This window comes from Pelodiscus sinensis, chromosome 19, assembly GCF_049634645.1.
Source record: "Pelodiscus sinensis isolate JC-2024 chromosome 19, ASM4963464v1, whole genome shotgun sequence".
NCBI classification, from domain to species: domain Eukaryota; kingdom Metazoa; phylum Chordata; order Testudines; family Trionychidae; genus Pelodiscus; species Pelodiscus sinensis.
Window position 1 is genome coordinate 10,018,835 of NC_134729.1, and position 22,844 is coordinate 10,041,678.

Here is a 22,844-nt window from a genome sequence, read left to right on the forward strand (position 1 = left end):
GACAGACAGACATATGATATTGTGGGTGGGGGGACAGACAGACAGACTGATAGGTAGGTGGCATAGGCAGGCAAGTTTGTGAGGGGGAATGGATAGAAAAACAGACAGATGGGAGGATAGACAGGCAGGTTTGTGAAGGGGGGGGATGGATAGACAGACAGGTGAGGGGATAGACAGACAGACAGGTGAGGGGTACAGACAGGCAGGTGTGTTGGGGGGGAAGTATAGATATACAGGCAGGTTTGCAAGGGGGTGGACAGACTGACAGACAGATGGGGGGATGGATAGACAGACAGAGAGGTGGGGGGGACAGACAGACCGGTTTGTTGGGGAGGGAAGGACAGACAGACGATTGCTGTGTGAGACACGACGGACGGACGGACGGCGGGGTGGCTATGCGGACAGACGGGCTAGGGAGCTCTGGCAGCGAAAGGGTTACACCCCCCCTCGCCCCATCGATCCAGGAACCAGCTGCCCGGCGCGGGGACACCAGGGCCGCGGGCTGGCGGAGACAATTGAGCAGTGACATCATCGCTTTAAGCCCAGGCTGCGCTGCCATTGGCTGACGAGCTAATTGAGCGGAGGGGGGGGGCGGGGGCGTGTGTCCTCCCCGCCGGTCCCCTCCGCGCCCAGTCGGGCGGGGGCTCCGCTCCGCAGCGCGCCAGACAAAGCCGGGCTCGCATGGTGGCTGCGGCAGGTGGGGAGAGGTGCGGCCCCGCGGATCGCAGCAGGTAACAGCCCCCCCCCCCCGCGGCCCCTGGTTCGAGCCCCCCACCCCAGTTACCGGCTGGCGCGGAGCGGGGCTGTTTGGACGCGGCCGGGTGTGACTAGCCCAGCAGGTGCAAGTCTCCCAGCTGGGCTGCGGGAGCCCGCGAGATCTGACCCCCCCCCCCCCGGTCTGGCTGGAGCTGGCCGTGGGGATGGGGGCGCCCCCAGGGTTGTAAGAGTCCTCCATCTCTCCGATCCCCTTGCCGGTGGGGTCCTGTAAGTCCCCCCCCCTCCCCCCGGCCCTGCCACCCTCCTGGCTCCGGAGACTTACCTGTGGGCTACCCACACCTGGCTGCCATTGGAGGGTGTTTCTAGTCTCCTTGGGGCTGCTCTGCCAGTCACAGGATGGGAAGGCTCATCAGAGGCTCAGTGTCGCTGAATTGCTAATAGGGGGGTGGGGGTGTCAAGGGTGCCATGGCTGAGGGCTGGGCAGGGCAGGTTGAATCGAGAGGGGGAGGCTGAGTGGGGCTGAGCCAGGCCTAAAGCTGCTGGAACCTGTCCCCACCCAAAGCTGCCCTGGCTTAGCCCCTCCTGGGCCCTCTTTCCAAGAGGAAATTGCAGTGGCTTTTAAACTGCTCACTGCCAGCCTGACCTCAGCTAGGGACCGCTGCTCAGAAGACCCAGGCAGGTCTGACTCTCCTAGTGTGGACTACTGCTCGTGCCAGCAAAAGCATCCTAAGGAACACCCAAAGCACCAGGCCCAAGCTAACCCTAAATAGGGAGCTCTCCCTGGGTTGGTGTGACCAGGGTATGTCCACACTACACCTGTGGCACTGTAGCGTAGCTGTTCAGCGATGGCTGGGATTGTCCCGTTGGTGCTGTAACTAACCCCCCACTCCAAGAGGTGGTAGTTGTGCCTCCAGGGTGGGTGCGGTTGACCTAACTCCCAGGGTGCAAGACTCTCCCCAGGCCTGAGCTACCTGCCCAGGGCCGGCTCCTGTGTGAGCGAGAGCAGACCAGGCCTTCCGGTGACAGCACACCCTGTTCTCCTGCCGCGCCCTGGCCACTACACTGGTACAAAGGTGCCTTGTGCCACATGGACCCCAGCATGCTGTACCAGTAGCACTTCTGCCAGCGTGACAATGGTGTGGGAACGGGTGTGTTTGGTGGGGCTGTGCAGCCCGGCTGTGTCCGGAAAAGACCTCCTTCCAGGTGAGGTAGGTGTCCCAGGATACTGCCTTGTAGGACTCTTTCCCAGTGCATTGTGGGATATTGGCTCTTCTCTTGGAATTGGGGGATGTCTGGGGGGGGTGGGGCATGCCCCCACAACTCTTGTTCCAACCCATAATCTATTAATGGTTCTCATGGTGCCTCTGTTATGTCCTGTAACCTGCTCTTCCTCCTGTTGGGCTTCCAGCTCCACTCCCTCTTGCTGGGTGCAGAGCAGATCAGCTGAATTCTCCCATCTGTTTTAGAAATGGGGGGGGGGGGGTGTAGCTGCAGCTGCCCAAAGGCACTGAGTTGTCCAATGAGATTACTATAATAAATAAGGGCTCGTGTCCCTCCCCCCACCTGGTACACAGTGGGTGGCTAGATCTGAGTGACTGTGAAACAAAGAACCTGGTGAAAGCCCTTGGATGCACTTTAACTAAACTGGTTTAAATTAACCTTAGAAACCCCCTTGTTAACCTAGGCCCACGGCTGACTCCTTGGTTAAAACTGTGCGCACACAGGGGTGGGGTGGGGGATTCTCTGGCTTGGTTAGGCAGGAGGGCTGATTTATGTGCCAATAAACCCTTCTAGTCTTAACATTGCTGTGGGGTAGGCAGGCGTAGGCAGCTGGATTAGAGAGGGGGAGAATCCTCATTGCATGTCAGAAATTGACAAGCTCCTGACCAGCTGCTGTCTGAGTACACAAAGGGAGTCACCCCCACTGTGTTTCCCAAGGTCTGGTCCTTGTATTTGGGACAAACACTCCTCTGTGAGGGGGAGGGGAATTGCCCAACTCTTGAGTGCGCTTGGGATCTCTCTGCTGGGGTAAGTCACACACCACCCTGGATCCTGTCAGTGGCTTAAATCCAGTTGATAAACTAATTGGCTGATCCGTTAATTATTAACGGAGTGATTGGGTTTAAGGGAGCAGCTGCCTGGGTGGGATGGGATTGGTTTAATTTCAACCCTGCTGCTGAGAGACTCCCAGACCCTGTTTTGAGCATGTCTCCCTGCCACCCCTCCCTCCCAGTCACACCCAGGTTGTGTCTCTTGATGCTGGTGAAGTTGTCATCTTGCAGGGTTGCTCTTGGGCAAGGCTGTGTCTGAGCAGAGGGGCTGGTGGCTGCAGTCCCTGCACTTCTGGTACAATCTGATCTGCTGCCCCTGAGGGGGAGGGGTTGTTCAGGAGCCCACAGCAAAGGCAGGAATGTCTGGCCCTGGGCCACTGGCCTCTGGACATTCGGGAAGCTGCTGGACAGGCTGAGGATTAGATGGGATCTAGCTGGTGGCACAGGGTGGGGGTGGTGTCTGTGTATTGCAGACAGTGCCCACTCCAGTGCCGGAGGGCAGAGGGATGCATGGAGGCTTATCCTGCACTACTCAATTTCTATCCAGCCTGCAGTTGCGCAGGACAACTTCCTGAGGCTGGCACATTGTGACGCTTTTCTTTTGCCCTGTCCTGCGGGGTGGGGAGACGGGGCTGACGGGTTCCATAGGGCCAGAGACTAAATATTTCCCATCAGGCTCTAGGTCTTGCAATGCAGCCCTTTTTGTGGATGGTGGCAGAATGCCTAGCTTGCCAGCATGTGTGGGAATGGCAATAACTGGAGGCATGGGGGGCAGAACCCCAAGCATCTGAGGCTACGTCTGCACTATGAGTTTTGCCCAAGAGCCTATGCAAATGAAGCGCAGATTAGCATTTTCTCACACTTCATTTGCATACTCTCTTCTGATGCTTTTTTGCGCTAGGGGTTTTTGGTGCAAAAACAAGCAGCGTTGACATTTCCTTTTTGCGCAAGATGCCTTTTTTGAGGCATAAGGATCTTGCGCCAGAAGGGGTTTTTGTGCAAAAAGGAACTGTCCACACTGCTTGCTTTTGTGCAAAAACGCCTAGCGCAAAAACAAATCGGAAGAGAGTATGCAAATGAAGTGCAAGGAAATGCTAATCTGTGCTTCATTTGCATAGGCTCTTGCGGCAAAACTCATAGTGCAGATGTAGCTTTAAAGCGCTTGATGCGTCAGTGTTGTGGTCTAGAACTGGGACTGTTCGGGGGGGGGGGGTCCCTGCCTCCCACTTCAATAGAAGCAACTTACTTCATTCTATGATCTCTTACCTGGAGTGGGCCACAGCTTGGGATGCATTTAGGCTCCCCTCCAAGCCAGCTGGCAAGAGGTGGAGATGGTGGAGGGGGGTTGAGCCCTTTGTTGCTGTGGGGTGTGGTTCCCTCGCCTGAAAGAAGCTGTGACCTAGAGGCAGAACTGCAACGCTGCTCCCAGAGTAAGAGTTGTTGCACCTGCCCCATATCAAGTCCTGGCAGGGTCTGAGGTTTCCCACAGCCGGGTTTAATGGTGGTGCCCGGTGCTTCCCTACCCATGCCAGAGGGAGGGGGCGTTGCCATCTCCACACTGTGCAGCACCCTCCTGCCAGCAGGCTGAGCTGGCTCTGGGCTCTCCCTGCCGTGTCAGTCGGCATGCCCAATGCTGCTCAGCCGGCCATGTGTGGGCACCGGACTGGGAGGTGTGCTTCCCTGGCTCTAGAGCCTGCCTGGCATGGTCACCAACCCACTCTCTGTGCTCCGCTTCGCCAGCAGCTTAGTGTAGACGGCAGCCGCTCCCATGCATGCTTAGGTCAGGATTTGGGGCATCCGCAGTGGTGCCGCTAGGTCATGGGTGGGCCAGATATGGGTATCTCCTGCCATGTGTTCAGCTGAGAAGTCGTCCCGTGGGCCCCCCCGCAGCCTTTGGAACCTAAGCTGCAATTTCAAAGCACATCCGTACCGGGAGTGGCCGAATGCTGACCCGCCAAGTCATGCCTGGGCCTTCTGACATTCAACAGCCCCGCCAGACACGCACAGCCTGAGTGTACGGGGGCTCTGCACGTCAGAGCTGCACGTGGCCCACAAGCCCCGGTTTGGCCATGCCTGATCCCTCCGGCCCTCTTTAGAGTCCCAGCGTGAGCTGGCTGGCTCACTCCGTGGGCTCCAGAATGCCACGTGGATGTGCCCATACAGGGCCAGCTGCCCTTGGCAAAGTCTAGTCCGGTGGCTGGCCTCTAACTCAGCCACAGGCCCTTCCTGTCCTTTTGCGCTGCTGGAGCAGACTCAGCTAAGCATCCAATCTCACCATTAAAACGTCCAGTGATGGAAGCGTCCTCCTGGCCCTAGGTAGGCTGTCCTGGGGTCGATGGCCCTCCCTGCTAACTGCAGTGAGATGGCTTCTCAGCACCTCCCCCACACGCCAGGTGTCTGGGCTGTTCCCACACCTGGGGAGGCTCACAATGGGAGAGTCTCTGCTGGGTTATTTGAATAAGCAAAACAACTGGCCTGAGATTTGCCTAGTCCAAGCTCCCAGCAAGGTCTGTGAGATGCTGCGTGAGGATCCGCAGGGAAATGTTGGCCCATGGCAACGTTTCCTGGAGCTTCCAGAGCTGGGAGTGGGGGGCGGGGAGCCTGCATTTAAGCAGGCACTGACTCAGTGGCTGCTCCGGGGCTGGAGTGCCCATGGAGGAAAAATTAGTGGGTGCTGAGCACTCCTGGCCCCCAGCACCTCTTGCACACTGGTGACCCCACTGACCAACTCCTCCCCCACCCTCCCAGCTCTGAACAGCTGGTTCCCAGTGTTCAGGAAGTTTGGGGAGGGGGAGGGAGAAGAAGGGAAGGGGGTGCACTGGGGGAGGAGGCAGGGTGGGGGCGGGGACAGGGTGGGTTCTAGCCCTTGGGGTCTCTTTGGGGATCCTCTTCTGGGCTGGGGTCACTGACCCACAGAAAGATCAGTCAGGGGCTGCATGCTAGCGAGGAGCACGTGTGCACACACACACACGTGTTCTCTCTCACACGCGCACACACAGCTACAGCCTCACTGATGTGCCCCCTGCCCCGACTGAGAAACGAGACACTCCCACCTTTCTAGGAGGGCCCAGGCTAGTAGACTGTGTGTGCTCTAGCTCCGCAGTAGGTCAGCTGGAGGGCTCCCCGATGCTGCAGGGGGAGGGGACCCTGAGCCGTGAGAACCGGATCCAGGCAAGCCGGGGGTCACATCCAAACCTTAGCTTCCCCGCCCTGGTCTAGTGGATTAGAACGGGGTGGGGCTGAAGAGCCAGGATTTCAGGGCTCTAGACCTAGAGAGGGGAACGTGTCTTGTGTCAAGTCAATGATCTTTGGGGTGAATGTACCGTGAAGAGACGGAAAAGGGATGTTGGGGAGGGCGGAGCGAAGGAGTCAGGGACTTTCTGGCTGTCACTGGTGTTGGGAGGGCAGGGGAAAGCTCCCTTGGTTGGGGAGGAGCAAAGCAGAGATCCCACTAGATCCTAACCAGGTGTCCTTCCCCCTCTGACAGCGGTAGGAGAGGACTGAATGGGCTGTCCCTGGAGCTCCCCTCTTCCCTTCAGGGGTGGGAGGATCAGGGAGCTGTATACTGCTACTGCCGCTTTCCTGGGACAGGGCACAAGCCACGAAATGTGTGGAGCACTTGTGGCATGCATAGTGGGGTGGGGAGAGTAGAATTGCCCAACCGTCCCACTCTTAAATAGCAGGCGTTTTTGCTAAGGGGAAATCCCCACAAGTTGTTAATATTACAGACCCCTGATTGTGCAGCTCACCTTCCAGCCAGCAGAGAGATGCCCATCAGTTTGTAGCATTAATCCATAGAGAGTCCCTGTTGAGTGGCAGCAGCCTGAGCAGAGGCTGGTGAGATCCAGCCCTTGAGCTGGGGCTGGCTGTGTGGGGCTGGCTCTGACAGATCGTGTGGGGCTGAGTCTAGGTCTGGGTTTCACTGCACTCTGGGGGGGATGGGTCGTCTCATGGGGTAGCTCCAGTCTGGCAGCAGCTGCCTGGCTCGTTCTGATCCAGGGATGTTTTCATTTGGTTGCTTTCCCTTCTCAATGGGTCTCTCCCCCACCCCTTTCTGAGCTGGGGCTATTATTATGCAAACCAGGGTTGGGATGGAGAGCTCTTAAAGGGGCAGTGCCCCCTTTATTCCAGATGGGACAGCAGGACACTGAGGGTGGCCTCTGAAATGTGCTGGCCTAAAGACCTTGGGGAAGGGGAGCCGGTGGGGGAAGAAATCCACAGACCTTGTTTAATCCTCTCTAAATCTGGCATATGGGGGGGGGGGAGCTCCCAGGACTCCAGCCCAGCCTCTTGGGGCAGGGAAGCTCTGTGCGAAGGTCTCAGAGCGGCCGGCCATGGGGATAAAGGGCGTGTGGTAGGGATGTTACATTTCAATGAATCAGCCAATGGAGGAGTGGATGGAATTTCCATCGATAAGGGGGGATGCTCGCTCTGCTGCACCTGTTCCTTTGAAATGCACACGAGCCGCCGTGGCTCTTGTATGTTTCAAAGGCAGAGACGCAGGAGGCCGGACCCTGCGTGAGTGGGGACTGCTTCGGCCCCCGCTCGCGCCATTTCTCCTGCGCCTCTGCCTCCCCGACAGAGACGGTGCTGGGGGGAACTGGCTTTTAAGCAGGCTTCCCCCAGCACTGGCTCGTGCCCCCCTGGGTGCTACAGAGGCAGCAAGTGGGGGAAAGCGATTAGTCAAGTACTCGACCAGTCACATCCCTAGTGCCTGGAGCCCTGGGAGGCCTGCAGTGGGAAGGGCTCTGGGTCTGTATTTGCACAGGGCCAGTCCAACAGCTGGCCTGTGCGCCCAAAGCCTGCTGTTCCCATGGGAACCTGGCCAGCTGTGCACAGCTGTGACTGGCCAGAGCTGGGTTCCTTTCCCCAAGCTCCCTCGGGGTTCACACTAGATCCAAACAGCTGGGCAGACAGGTTGGACTCCGCAGATGCTCCCGCTGGGAGGGGGCAGTCCCGTGTTGCTGCCCTGAGAGGCTGAGGCTGCTGGTCTCTTCTGGAGGATGGGGACAAGAGGAGGGTGGGGTGTGGTGTCACCTTTGGGGGAGGGGGGCTTGAGTGAGGTCTGAAGTCCCTGGCTGCAGGGGGGGACGCGGGTGGAAGAGGTGGTTACAATTGGGGTATTTCAGGGGTGAGGAATATTGTGAATGAAGTTGGGCTCTTCATAATCTCTAGCTGGTAGAGCGGCATGGGTGGAGCAGGGGGCTGGGCAGCTGGATTCCTGCCTTGAGGTAGGTTGCAAACTGCTGCTAAGGTGCCGAGAGGGGCTACAGGGACCACAGCTGTACTGTGCTAGGTGCTGTACATAGAACAAAGATGGTCCCAGAGCTCGTAAGCTGGGACTGCAGGGGGATGCCCTAAGCAAATGGATTTGGGAGAGAGGGAGGGAGGTAGCACAAGCTAACAGGGAAGATCTTGCTGCAGCAAGTTTCTGAAAGCCCCAGTTCCCTCCCCCGTGTGTAGGAGCTAGACTGGCAGCATGTTAGTAACAGCAGGATTTTCACTTGCTTCGAAAGTCTCTGCCAGAAAAACACTGACTCATTCAGCTGAGATCCTGGCCCATTTAAGGATCCTGTGATGTCCTGGCCAAATTCCATCTTGAGCAGTTTCCATTCTGCCGCTCCAATTTTCCCCTTCCTCTTCTTTCTCCAACTGCAAATGCAATCCTCTTCACTTCCTGTCTGAAACCACGTGGCGTTAAAAGTGGCAGCAGCTGTGCTGTGCCCCAGAGCTGGCTGCATCTTGGGGTCATGTGTGTATCCTTCTGGCCAAAAGCATTTTAGGATGGAAGGCCCCTAGAAGAAATGGAGCTAGATGCTAGATGCTGTGTCATGGTCCCTTTGTGAAAGTGCTGCAGGGGATTTCATGAGCAGAACCACCTGCTCTTGAAACTGCTGGCTGCTGAGCTGCAGGAGAAACCACCCTTCACTGGTTAGCAGTATAGGGTTTAAGACACATTGTTTTGAGGCTATCCACCAAAGGGCTGTGATGCGCACACAGGTTTTTCTAGTTCATAGCAATATAGGGTTGGAAGGGACCTCGACATCATCTAGTCCAGCCCCTTGCACTGAGACAGGACCAAACAAACCTAGACAGACCATCCCGGACAGATGTTTGTCCCACCTGTTCTTAAAAATCTCCAGTGATGGGGATTCCACACCCTCCTTAGTCACCTGTTCAGTGCTTCTCTTCCGAGCTGCAAGATTCGCTTGCTCTAATATTTACGCTAGATCTCCCTTGCTGAGTAAGCCAGCTCCTCCTTGCCCTTCTCTCGCTAGATACGGAGAGTAATTGATCGCTGTCCTCTTCACGACAGCCTTTGACGTATCCGAACACTGTTAGTTCTTCCCTCTCGGCTTCCTCTTCTGTAGAGGGAACACATCCGGCCCTTTGTCCTTTCCTTACACAGCTGAGGTTCGCTAATGCTTTTCACTTTTTTTTCCCCCATTGTCATCTCCAGTTTGCCCCCCCTCTGTCCACCGTACTTTAAAAAAAAAAAAAAAAAGTCGGACCCAGAACTCCCTGTGAGGCCTCCCTAGCGTGGAGTACAGGGGGACGGTTACCTCCTGTCGGCTAGGTGTGATGCTTCTGTGGATAAACCCAGAATATCAGGCAATTTCACAGCCATGTCGTCAGCGTGAGTCTAGACCATGACCTGCTCCCCGGCAGTCCTGCTGCTGCTCCCCGGTCCATAGCTGGGCGCTTGGGGTATGTCTACGCTAGCCCCCTAGCTTGAACTAGGGTGGCTAATGTAGGCATTCGAAGTTGCAAATCAAGCCCGGGATTTAAATATCCCGCGCTTGGTTTGCATCTTCCTGGCCAGTTGCCATTTTTTGAAATTTACAAGTCCAGACTAACTGCTCACGTCTACATGCGGCAGGGACCCGGTATTTCAAATTAAAGCCCTAAATCAAACTACCTGTTATTCCTCTTGGCTGGGAAAATGCAAATCCAGCATGGGATATTTAAATCCCGGGCTTGATTTGCAATTTCGAATGCCTACGTTAGCCTCCCTAGTTTGAACTAGGGGGCTAGTGCAGACATACCCTTGGCTCGGGCCGGTCTAGGGGGAGTTCCCTCACACGTGACTTTGCTGGATTGCACTTGTTGAAGCTGGAGGTCGGCCAGGACTGTTCTGAGCATCCTTTCAAAAGGCCCCCCCCTCGTACTGGGAGACGGTGCCTCCCTACGTCACCTGTTGCGATACTTCCCTTCCCTTGTCAGAGCAATGCACTAGCTCTGCTAAAGTTAATAGCTTCTATAGGGCTTGTCGTCCATAGATCTCCAAGCACTTTACAAAGGAGGTTGGTTCCATTATTGCAATGCTACCAGTGGGGAAACTGAGGCACGGGAGCATGCCATGACATTACCCAGGGTACAGTTTGGACTGATAATTAGCTGTGTCCCCTCAGTTCCCCAGCCTGAGCTTCACTCACTGCTTCACTGCGAGAGCAACCGTTCCCCGGCTACTCGCGTATGGCCTCCAGCATGGAAGTGACTGCATTGCACTGCGGGAGTGTGATCGCCAGACACTCTTAAACTCCACTGCAGGGTGAGGCATGTTCAGAGGGGCACTTTGCCAGCGTCTGGTGCTGCCCACCCCTGTCCTGGACAATACGAGCTTGTACGTAGTCAACACGAGCACATACAAGTTACAATGGGGGAGGTCTAGGTTGGATATTAGGGAAAATTATTTCTCTAGGAGGGTGGTGAAGCACTGGGATGGCGGCTTACCTAGGGAGGTGGTGGAATCTCCGTCCCTAGAGGTTTTTAAGTCCTGGATTGACAAAGCCCTGGCTAGTTGATTGAGTTGGGATTGGTCCTGCTTTGGGCAGGGGGCTGGACTTGATGGTTCCTGAGGTCTCGTCCAGCCCTAAGATTCTATGGAAGTCCCTTTCTTTCTTAACAGAAAAGGCTACAAAGCCTGTTCTCCTGAATGGAGTTTCCCAAGTAAACGGTTTTGCTAAAGCAAATGCAGCCCCTGCAGAAAGACACATGTCCAGGAAAGAGGCATGAAAGTCAGAATGCGTTACAAGAAAAGAAGAGTAAACGGCAACTAATGCCTAGCTTAGCAAGAGAAATGAATTCAAAGCCTGATCCGACAGCCATGCTGGCTTTGGGCTTTCCTACACTGCCACTTGACTGTATCGGGGCAGCAGCGCGAGGTGCTGGTTTTTAAACCGATAGAGGCAACGGCAGGGCGGAGTGGGGCTGGAGTGCACTGGCTGCCAGCCCTGCCCTGGGGACTAAGGAATAGTCGAGTAACTGATAAGAATTCATGAGGTTAATCGACTATTCAATTAACCAAGATTTAGCATCCCTGCTCCTGACCCCTCCCCCCCCCCCTCAGCCCGGCCTCTCTCTCGCTTGGTGCTACTTGACGAGCTCCGGAGCTGATGGGAGTCTGCAGTTTGGGGAGCGTGGGCAGAAGAAAGGGGTACAGGACTAGTCAAGGCGGCTTAGCTTCCCCTGAAATCAGATCAGGGCCTTGGCCGCCCCCGGCTGGCGCAGCAGAGTCCGGATGGGAGCTGCCGGCTCGGACTCCTACAGAGCCTGACTGCTGCATCTGAGGAGTTAATCGTGAGTTAATCTTTAGCCCCCAAGGAGAGGGAAACTGTAAACAGAGGGCAGCTGCCGTCCTGATTGCTGTGGGAGCCGGGCTGAGGAGCCGGGCCAGAGGGCTGGGCCTGCACCAATGAAGGGGGCTAGCTGAGCCGATTGGCAGGGAAGCTGCTAGCTCCCCTGGTGGGAGCCATCCCTGGCATGCTCCAGCCGCCGGTGCGTTTCCGTGCAGCTGCTTGAGCTCGGCGCAGGGCAGGGGCGCAGATCGCACGCGGGATGCTCCCTGGGGGGAGTGGCCACGTCTCCTGCTTTGCAGAGCAGGTCTCCACACAACCTGCGCTTTGCCCCGGCCCTTTGCTGGGCGCCTCGCCCTGCCATGGGGGCTTGGGAAGGCACGGCTGTGGCCGGCTGCGCCCTGCGCTGGCCCAGACCCCAGTGGGGGCCGTTGGCTGACACTCTGCTCCCTCTAATCAGAGCTGGGGCTCAGCAGGGCTTGTCGCTACTTTGCCTCCTGAGGGTCTCCTGCCCTCTGGGTCCTGCTGAGGAGGAAATGACTGGCAGGCAGACTGTCCCCAGGCTAGAAGGGGTGTGTGTGTGTGGGGGGGGGGGGGACTGTCCAGCTGGCGCAGCCGCCCCCCAGGCCTCCGGGTCTGATTAACTTCCTCTAGACTCGCAGTCAATAAAGCCACCAGAGCTAGCTGAAGGGGCCCCATTGTTAGCCACATGGAGCCTCCCAGCCGTGAGCTGGGGGAGAAGCGGGGGGGGGGGGGGGGGCGGGCTGCCACTCTCCATTGACTTGCCCCCAGTGGAGCCGCTGTGGATTGGAGCCACACCCAGAGAGGCCAGTCTAGGCCAGTGGGAAGAAGGCCAGGCTGCTGGGACTGCTGGGTTCTACCCCCCAGCTCGGGTAGGGGAGTGGGCTGGAGTGTAGGGGCTGGGGGGTCAGGACTTGGGTTCCGAGCACAGTTTGGCTGCTGCTGTAGGGCCTTGGGCCAAACCTACCCTCTTTCTGTGCCTCCGTTTCCCCAGCTGTGGCCAAACAGGGCTCCTCTGTCCCCGCCCAGCCAGTGCCCTGAGGTCTAGGGATGCAACATCTGAAAGGCGGCTGAGCCCACAGGATAAGGGACCTGCTACTGCTACCAGCCGTGGGAGCTGCTCTGGCTCCAGCAGTAGGAGCCTGTGGGCTAGTTCTCCTCCTGGCTCTACAGGGGTATGTGGTCAAGTACGCGAGGTGGCTGGGGAAGGTGATAGGCCCCTGTTTGTCCAGGACAGGCCACGGAGCTGCCCCTGTGACCCAAGGCTGTGGGGGTGGGGCCTGTGGGCCAGCCTGCCTGCGGATGGGCGGCTCTGTTCCTTGCAGCGGCCCCAGAGCAGCGGCCATGTCGCCCTGGCTGGGAGCGGGCTGTGCTGTGGGGTGGGGTGGCCTAGAAGAGTCCTGCATGGTCAGAACTGGCCCCTCTGGGGCTATTGGTCCAAACAGGTCGTGGCCACAGGAGCATGCAGATGTCTTCTCCCTTCCCCCGAAGGCAACCTGGGTACTGCAGCCCATTCGGTGTGGGGGGGAGGGGTCTAGGGGTCCTTCTACTAATGACTTGCATCTCCCTTGGTAGGGACTCAGCTCTTATTCCCCCCCCCCCCCCATCGGCTCTGCAAGCACCCCTGCTGCTGTTGCCCCCAGCATGGGGAATCTCCCTCGCAGTACAGGCCCTCTGACACTCAGCAAACCCATTGCCCAGAGAACAGTGGTAGGCAACAGGAGTGGCCCTAGATGAGCTGCCAGCAACTGGTGCCCCAGGCAAAACATGCGGTCGGCACCCCCGCCTCCAAACCCCTCAACGGCCGTATAATTGGGCACCCTAGCCAACCACCTAGTTCGCGCCTATGGACGGACCGTCCCTGGTAGACAAATGGAAACATCAGACCCATGTAGGGGCCTATGGGGCTTGTATGCCCGGCGAAGGCCACTGTGACCCTGCCGTCCAGTCTCAAGGGCAGAATCCCAGACCAGCTCTGCAGAGATGCTGTTGCTGCCTTAACTTGTCTCATCCTCCCCGGCATGCTCTGGGAAGGGATTTTGCTGCTCGATCCCCCTCTGTCCAGAAGTGCAGCTGGAGCCTTTACCTGGATTTGGGGAAAGGGGTTTATAGGGTTCCCAGATCTCTGCTGGGGGGGGGGGGAGGGCGCAGATCTGTTCTCTCCCGATACCCCGTCATCTCTGCTCACAGGAGGGCAGGGCTGCTAGATCTCCCAGCCACTGTGTGTGGAGACAGATTGTCCATGGTTCATGAGCTTCCTACTCCACAGCAGCTCTCAACTTCATGGCCTCAGTAGTGCCAGAACTCTCCCCCTCCTGCTCTAAAGGCCAGCCCACCTGGGCAGAAGGAGAATCTCCATCAGCAGTGCAGGGCCTAGGACATACAATCAACCAGTCCTCCTCATGGCCAGTAGAGGGCAGTCTTGCACACTTGTTGACCTCTGCATGAGCCGTGGCGACAACCCCCCAGTTCCAAAGAATTGTGGGGGCTTCTCCAGGGCAGGGCTGAGGCATTGGTGGGGGGAGAGGGGGCGTGAGGATAAACAGGAGTATTTCACTCTCCAGGACACACAGCCCTCAGTGGGGCTCCCTGGGCAGCCTCTCTGGGTGGCCCTTGGCATCCGGCTCCTGAGTCCTCCCTGGGGGCATGTGAGGCTGCTCTGTGGCTTGGGGGTGGAGTTTACGTAATGCTTAATTAGTGACATAATTGTGCCTGTGACCAGTGCTGGCCTGAAGCCCTTCCCAGACTCTGCTGCTTCCTCTGAAACAAAGGCAGAGGCCCCTTCTCCTGGGGAGGGGGCTGTGGACCCCCCCACATGCTCCAGTGGGCTCCCCCTGAGGTCCCTGTGCTGGCAGAATGGGCTCTGGCTCTGATCTTTGCTCCTCGTGTGACAGCGCTGTGGGCTGGAGCTGCTGAGAACAGAGTGTCCTCGAGAGCTCGGCGGCAGGGAGAGCGAGCGCGGCGGGCAGAGTGTGAGCTTGGGACGGGGAAGACCCACACTCGCACCAGGTCTGCTATAGTCTTCCTGTGTGGCCTTGGGGGAGAGCCCTTCTGTGCCTCAGTTTCCCCACTAGTACAATGGGGATGTAAGGGTAAACGCCTTCCCAACCGAGACAGCAAAATTAGCCCCCAGCTCTCTAGTGATCAGGGGCTGCTCTGTTTGAACTACACACCTTGTGCTTAGCCAAGCCCGCGGGCAGCTGCAGTTCTGTCTGCTGAGAGAGGCTTATGCTGAAAAGACTTTCCTTCCTGCACAGCACAAGCTCACCTTGGTAGAGCCATAATCCCTAGCTCCCCATCAGTGGGGCTCCTTTGTAAAGCGCTGGGAGGTTGGTATCATTAGCCTCATTGTACAAGTAGGGAAACTGAGGCAGGCCAGGGACTTGTCTGGCGTTGCCATGTAGGGAATAGAATCTAGGTCCTGGTGCTGTGCTCTAGCCACTAGTGAGTGCTGGGTGAAACTGGGTTGTACTGTTAGAAATGCATTCGGTCGCCTTGCCTCCACCCACATGGCTACGCGGGTATGAAAACGGAATAGGTTTGGACTAACTTTCCAATGGGCAGTGGGTGAGGCAGGAGTCAGCAACGTGTCTCTGCAGTAATTTAAAAAAGCCACTTGAGTTTGGCCTGCTAGTTGGGTCTCTCTTCCCAGCCAGGTAGTCATGTGATTGCCTCCGCCGCCTCTTGGCAAGTGCGTGGGATTCCCAAGGTAAACGCATCAGACCCTCAAGGCGGGGAGGCAAAGTCAAGTCCTGCGCACTGCGCTGAGGCAGGGCCCCAGAAACTCGGCCTGTCCCTGATGGGTGCTGGAGAAAATGGATTTAATCCAGTCAACATAAGAATGGCCAGACTGGGTAAGACCAAAGGTCCATCCAGCCCAGCATCCTGTCTGCAAACAGTGGCTAATGCCAGATACCGCAGAGGGAGTGAACAGAAACAGGTAGTCCTCAAGTGATCCCTCTCTTGTCATCCATTTCCAGGCTCTGACCAACAGAGGCGAGGGACACCATTCCTACCCATCCTGGCTAATAAGTATTGATGGACCTAACCTCTATGAATTTATCCACTTCTTTTTTGAACCCTGTCAAAGTTCTAGCCTTCACAACACCACCTGGCAAGGAGTTCCACAGGTTGACTGCGCGCTGCATGAAGAAAAACGTCCTTTTGTTTGTTTTAAACCATTTAATTTCATTTGGTGACCCCTAGTTGTTATGGGAACAAGTAAATAACTTGTCCTTATTCACTCTCCCATAGCTGTCATGATTTTATAGACCTCTAGTCTCCTCTTTTCTAAGCTGAAAAGTCTTTTAAAATCTCTTCATATGGCATCTGTTCCAAACCCCTCATCATTTGTGTTGCCCTTTTCTGAATCAAAGAACCAACACCTGCTGGTTCCTACACAGACCCCAGCTCTTCCTTGCTCTCCCAAGCTCCCTGCAGCGTTCGCTCTGATTTAGTGCACCGAGTCCTGTGGCTTCTCCATAGACTAGAACCCTTCTGCTGCTGCCTCTCCAGGGACTGGAGCTCCTGCCTGGTTCTGTTGTCTGGCCGCTAGAGAATCCAGCTTGTGAATGTGCCTGTCTCCCAGTGGGGTGGTGCTCTGAAATTGCTTAGCTACTCCTGCTGGTCGTAGCTCCTGGAGAGCTGTCCCTCCCCCTCCCCTGCCCCCGTGGAATTACAGGCCCTGCCTGGCATGCACATCTGGAAAACAGTGATCTCCTCGGACATAATCCAGTAAGATCTGCCCCTGAGTGTTCTCCCATCTGTCACAGGATCCCGGCAGCACTTGTGCCAGTGCCAACTAGAGGCAAAAGAACTTCCCTGTTCTGCATCCCAGGGTTGCATTAGGCCTTTCGGCCCCGGCAATGCACCGGGAGCCTGTTTTCAGCTGATGAGTCACCCCCATTCCCCAAGCCCCTGCCACCCTGTAAGGAGAGCCTGCCCCTTTCTCCCTGGATGCCTGTTTGCCTTTAGCCAGATTAAAGCCCTTTGTTTGCTTGCTCCCAGTTTACCAAGCGATCTATGTCGGTGGCCTGTTCTCGCCTCTTTTACCACTCCTCCAATCTGAGTCCTCAGAAGACTTTATCCGCGATGCCTCCCCCACCCCCCACCCATTGTTACAGATGGTGAATAGTGTAGGGCTAAGACCCTTTTCCTGCTAGAGATGCTCCTGTTCGGTCCCTAACCTTTCTCGGCTCCCTTGTGAGGCAGCTCAGTTAGCCAGTGTGCTAAAAACTAGACTATTAGCAAACTGATGCGGACGTCTATGGAGTCATCAGTGACGTGTGGTACCAAGTCAAATGCCCTACAGGAGTCTGAGCATATTCCACCCACCCCATTGTCTTTATCAGCCAGCCTGCTAATCTCTTCAACAAAAGGGATCAGCTTAGTTTGACAGGATCTGTTTTCCATACGTCCATGTTGCTTGCCACTAGTTACAATACCTTCCTTTGGTTCCTTATTGGTCCCATATCAGTTGCACCTTTCTCTTGCCTGGGATTGATGTCAGACTGACAGACCTAGAATGATTCAGTGATCCCATATAAAACCCTAGTTAAATATTGGCACAAACCAGCTTTCTCCTGGAGTTCCCCAGTGCTCTGAGGCCTCTGAAAATCTTCCTCAGCCAGTTCTTTCAAATTCTTGGATAGAGAGTATTCAGACCTGCGTGTGTGTGTGTGTGTGTGTGTGTGTGTGTGTGTGTTGGGGGGAGGGGGGGTTAATGTGACTTCAGTAGCTGCTGCCTAACACCCTCCTGAGAGATACTAGTCATTGGAATGGAAAGTGTATAGTTCTATGTTATGACCTCATCTGTATGTGAAGAAATAAACAGAACAGAAATATTTATTCAACACGGAAGCCTTTTCTGCATGATTACTATTTTTACCACTTGCATCTAGTAATGGTCTGAGGACTTTGTTCCTAATAGCCTTTTTTATTTAAAAAAAAACCCCCTTATTATTCTTAACTCTAACTATAGATTTATCCTTGTGCCCCTTTGCTTCCCTTATCGGTTTTCTACAGTTCTTGACTTCTGATTTATGGTTATTGATTATCAATGTCTTTTTCCATTTTATTTTATTTTTTTATAGTTTCCTTAAAATTGCAGACTAACCCGGCTACCCCTCTGAGACTTCTAAACCAGGTTTGTGTGGATTTTTTTCTAATCTATATGGCCTTCTTTCTCTGCTGTGGCTTTTTGGCAAATCTAGTAAAGTGTTCTTAACTTCACAATTCCTGTCTTTCTGATTTAAATTCTTTCTCCCAACTGATTTGGTTCAAATAGATTTCAGCTTTGTGGAACGAACCCTCTTAAAATAATGTGTGAGTAATCTCTTACTAGTCTGGGCTTTACTCTGTCTGCACATTGCGAATGCAGTCAGATCATGATCTAAGCTACCATGTAACTATTAGCTTTGTCATCAGTTCTTGTGTCAGGACGAGGTCTCGTATAACAGTCCCCTGGGCTGGATCCGACACTTTGAGTTAGGAAATCTAGAATACCTAAAAATTCAAAGGATGTTTTAGTGCTGGCAGCGTGAAAGCTCACATCTGAGGGAACGTCACATTCCAACTGGGGCAAGTGTGACTCTGAGAAGACAGGTGGTGTGTTGTTTTGTTTTAAGCCAAGAAAACCCAAAGCTTAATTGATCCTAGATCTGGTCACAGTTACTAGCCCTCCTGCCTCACTCAGTGCGCAAGCGGCTGAGGGCGCAACATCCATCTTTGCTGGGAGAGGGGGCGGGGGTTGTAAATGTAATGTGAAATCCTAGGAGACAAGGGATCGGGAATTCATAATCTCTGCATGTCTCGAGGTTTAACGTTCGGACTTGCTGGAAAGCAAGAACTCCGTTGCGTTGGAGGCTTTAGGGTTTGTGTGTGTTCCACATCTGAACCAAAATGAGGGACTTTCGTGAAGTCCGGAAAGAGGCAGAGGAGCAAGGCCCTTGCCTAGACTGTGGGAGGCCATATCAGGCCTTTTCTCCAAGTCAGACAGAACAGCACCTACTCACGGGACTACATGCGGGAGGGAGGGAGAGTCCATTCCGGGCCTGAAAACCTTCCCAATCCAACCCAGTGCTTTCCTGTGACTTCTGATGTTCATTCTGGCCAACAACTTGGCAAGATTAAAAAAAGGGAGCAGATTGGATGAATCTGCATTTTCCAGCAAGTCTCCTTGGAAAAAATCCCACCCCTCTTCCCCCAGCTCCAGCTGACTCTGCTAGGCGCAGAGGGTGCTGTCTCTGCTCCAGTCGGGAAAGCGCTCACCTTCTCTTTGCAGTGCAGGCATCTGAATGTCCACAGCTGGAGACCTCAGGAGAAAGGTGGCTAAACGTGGCTGTGGGGTCCCCTTGGTGGAGATGGCTGGATCCCCTCACTGCTGCTAGGAACAGGGGGACTGGTTGGGCTTTCTCGGGGTGGGGGGGAGGGCGGGGAGGGTCTGTCGTGTCGAGTATCTGGTCCTATGCTTCCTCCAAAGCAGTTGGTGGCATGAGCCCTGCAGCGCTCATTGGATTGGGTTAAGTCCCGTAACTTCTTGGCATCTTCTCGCCCATTTCAATAACTGCTCCCTCTTTTGAATTGGGGGGGGGGGGGGGGGGCTGGGCAGGAAGGGGATGCAAGAGCGAAGTGGGGCTGCAGGTTCTGAGCAATGGGCAGAGGGAGGCACTTACCTGGTGCAGCTCCCTGGGGACACCCATGCTTCCCTGTCTTTCCAGGCACCGCCCCCTGCTGCTCCTATTGGCCGTGATTGCGGCCAATTGGTGTGACAAGGGTAAAGCCTCCAGGGAGCACTTTGCTGCGCTGCTGGTTCCACAGCCAGGGGAGGGGAGGAGTAGCGGCAGCACATGGATCCAGTTTCTCCCCCCGCCAAGCAGAGCCCATGGGTCTGACCGAGCCCCAGCTTGCCTGAATGTGGCTCATGAGGTTTGGGAATCCCTGATGATGGGGGGGGGGGGGGGGGGGACAGATCCAGGCAGGCCAGGGGCCCGATCCACCCCTGGGGCGGTAGGTCCCCACCCCTCCAAGCTCTAGGGCCAGGCCTTGCTGGGCAGAAAGCTGGGGCTGTGTGTCTCATTAAGACCCTGCAGACGTAGTGGAGGATGCTGGACTATCTACCCACAATGCATCTCACTCTGTGCTGACCCAAATGCGCTGGCACAAGTGGGGCCGTGTGCATGCTCAGCGGGAGGCTGATAAAACCCGTCCGGGTGCAGTGCTTGTGCAGACGGGCTCTGAGGCGACGCGGGCTAGGCTGAGAGCTGTCTCCAAACGCGCCAGCCTATGCCTTGCTGGGGTGTTGCAGGGCCACGAAGCCAGCGCTTGTGGTACCATGACGGAGAACCAGCCCCTGCCTCGTGGAGGCCTTCTCTGGCGTTACCGGGTTGCCAGCCCTTGCAGTTTGATGGCGAGGCTTTGTGGCACCCGGCGTTGCTTGTGGCCTGAGGTGGGGCCAGGAAAAACCCCACGCTTCTTTCTGGCCACATGTCTAAGCTCTTCCCAGCTGTAGTCAGACAGACCCTCCGGTGCCTGAATTCTTCAGCTGAGTTCTGGGTACTCGGGTGGCCGTGCGGAAGGTCTGATTTTTGGCGTGTTTAGGGCCAACATTCCAGCACTGCACCTTGAATTCTGTAAAAAGCAGGGAACCCTCTGGGGCGAGGGCATGACACCCCTGACTTTCCGTCACCGTTCCAACCTCTTCTCCCTGTTCATTGCCACCGACCATTAAAAGCCTCCGTTGGGAGGACTCTTATTTTGCTCCAGGGGTGGTAACTCCTCTTGAACGTGAGTCGGTGCTCCTGTTTGAAAGCTCTAAATATGGGGGGGCGTGCGTGTTGGGTGCCGTGGAGAGCAGCTGGCTGCGCGTCCCTCAGGCGCTGGTGAGAACGGTGCAGCCCACGCGGGAAATGGGCTCCCTGCCCACACAATAAAGTTTTGGTCTGTTACGTAACTGCTCTGGCTCCAGCGAATTCCAGGCACTTAGTAGAATTAATAGCTCCAGAGTTTTACAGGGAGGTAAATAACAGATGAGTGCCAGGATTTCCCTGTGCTCTTCGGGATCTGATGCTGCCAGTGTTGCATCCTAAGAGATTTGGGTTCCCTTTAAATCCAAGGGGATTTAGGGACTTAAGGCCTTCAGGAAAAATCTCCCAATCCAAGCAGGTTGGGCTAAAGAGTATTCCCGGCCAGCCATGGACTGGCTGTGTTCCCCCAGGCAAATCACATCCTGGCACTGCCTCAGGGCTTCTCCAGCTGTGGACTAAGGATGTAGCTGGCCTGTCTTGCAGGGGGTGGGGGCTTGAGGCTAAATTTCACTCTGATATAACACTCTGAGACCTTGGAGACCAAAGCTCCAGAAAGGCGGGAGCCCTTCCTGTGGGAACAGTCTGCGTGTGCACGGCTGGGACATCAGCTCCTGCAGAATTTAATCTTTGTCTGTTCAGTGACTCTCCTGTTTAAGGCTGTAAGTCTCTTCCAACGCAGCACGGCCTTCCTGAACCTGCAGGCAGCTCTGGGCCACCTCAGCGGCTTGTGGTTCTGCCTAGCCACAGGGACCTGCGTGGGCGCGAGTCGGTTTCGCTGTCGGATCTGTGCCCCTTGGCAAAGCTGAGGAGGGTGCCAGGGCTGGAGCTGTTCCTAGGCGGGGAAGAGGAGGGCAGTTCTGGGCAGGGGGGAGTCGCACTCTGGGTGATGCAGAGGGCTGGCTGGCTCCAGCCCCACCCCTTCTGCCTGAAGCCCCGCCCCCTCCAGGAGCATGGAGTTGGGCCCTCCACATACACCTGTCCCAGGAGCCCATGGAGGCGGTTGGCTCCCCTGTATAAGGGGCCTGGTGGAGGGACAGAGCCTCTCTTCCTGCTGCTTGAAATGGGAAGGGTGCTTCCACACTGGGGATGCTGCTAGCCAGTGGTGGCCTGGGACGATGGCATCAATGGACAGAGCTGGGAGATGGGCCTGTCCCATGAGGGGTGGAGGACTCAGGACTTCTAGCCTGTGCTGCCAGCGGCTGATCTTTCAGCTCTGCCCGGGGCTAGCAGATTTCCTTCCTGGGAGGTGGGGGGAGGGGGCACATCTTGCGTTGAGGCTGCTGTGGAGTGGAAGGTTCCTCTCCAATTCCTGTGTCTCCTTCAGTCCTAGCTCGGAGGGAGCGAAGGCTCTGGCCGTTCTCAGTCGCGGCGGAGGGATCCCACGGCCTGCCCAGCGCCTGGGTGGGCCAAGATGGATGACACAGCGACCGCCAATGCAGCCCCCCCTCTGCAGACCAATGACACGGCCGCCTCTGGGAAGGGGGCAGCGGCAGCTGGCCAGCCCGCAGCAAAGCCCAAGCCCGCCAAGAACGCCGTGAGACGAGCTCCCGGTGCTGGCGCGAAGCGGCCTGCGACTGCCCCCACCCGCCCGCCCGCTACCCCTTGCCCCAGTTCCAAGCCACTCAGCAATGGGGTGCCCCCCAGGGCCGAAGCCCTGCAGAGAAAGCCGCCAGGGGCGGCATCGGCACCCAAGGCCAGCACGGCCTCTGCCAAGCCCTCTCCAGCCAAGACAGCGGCCCGGAAGCCAGCCGGCGAGAGCGGAACGAAGCCTCCAGAGAAGGCTGGGCCAGGCAAGGACGGGCAGGCGAAGGCCACGAGGAAGACATTGGCGCCAGCCGTGGCCTTGGGTATGTTCCTCCCCCTCCTGCCAACACTGGACCCCGCTGAGGGGGTGGCCCCAGGCCTGGATCGCTTGGGCCTGCAGCTGCCCCTTTGCCCTGAGCCTGGGGAGGGCTTGTTGTGGGAAGGCCCCGTGGGCTGAGAGGAGGCCATGGAGAGGTTCCCCTGCTAAGGCACAGAGGTTGGCTGTGGGAGGGGGGGGGGGGGAAATGTCTCTGTGGATCCAAAGTAAAGTCTGGGGAGGGGGGACGTGTGGACTGTCAGCCCACCCCCCCGCCCCGCCCTCCCCCGGTAAAGCAGCCGGCAGGGCTCTGGCAGACTGGGGTGGGGGTGCTGACAGGGAGGCCAGGCTGTAGCCATGCTGGTCAAGTGGCCCCTCCCCCCGGCACATACCCCATCCTCTCCTAGCAGGAGCCGTACAGATCCCCTGGATCGCCCTGCACTAGGGACGTCCTGGCCCTTTTCCTGGCAGGCCAGAGGCCAATGCCTCCGGCCAGAGCCCAGCCTTAGACGGGGTCCAGGCTGAGCCCGTTCCAGGGAGGGGGGCGTAACTGCACTGCTGAGGAAGCTGGCGCTGCCCTCTCCCATGTACCCTGACTTCTTGGGTCAGAGCTGGGAGTGGAGCCTTTTTCTCCTGGCCCCACCCTACTGAGTCCCAGTCCCTGCCCGGAGCCGGGGGCACCCCCTGCTGCTGCTTACACTAAACTCCAGAGCTCTCGCCTGGGCCTCCGGGCCTGCCCCATGCGCCCCCACACCTGTCGCTAGGGTGTGGCCTGGACTCTCCGGGCCTGCCCTGGGCCCATCACTGTGGGATTGGAGTTGTTGTCTCGTCCATA

General features: G+C 56.6%; 1 protein-coding gene across 2 annotated transcripts in view; it reads left to right on the forward strand.

The window, feature by feature from the left end:
* Positions 1–573: 573 nt before the first annotated feature.
* PRR36 (proline rich 36) overlaps positions 574–22,844 on the forward strand; it is a 32,920-nt gene continuing 10,649 nt past the window's right edge. The window contains exons 1-3 of one of the 2 annotated variants that reach the window (XM_075902202.1): positions 577–731; positions 17,458–17,510; positions 21,494–22,016. In XM_075902202.1, the coding sequence (XP_075758317.1) occupies positions 21,581–22,016 (436 nt within the window). In that variant the 5' untranslated portion in view covers positions 577–731; positions 17,458–17,510; positions 21,494–21,580. Of the gene's footprint in view, positions 732–17,457; positions 17,511–21,493; positions 22,017–22,844 lie in introns of both variants that reach the window. The other variant, XM_075902203.1, reaches the window with a different exon arrangement.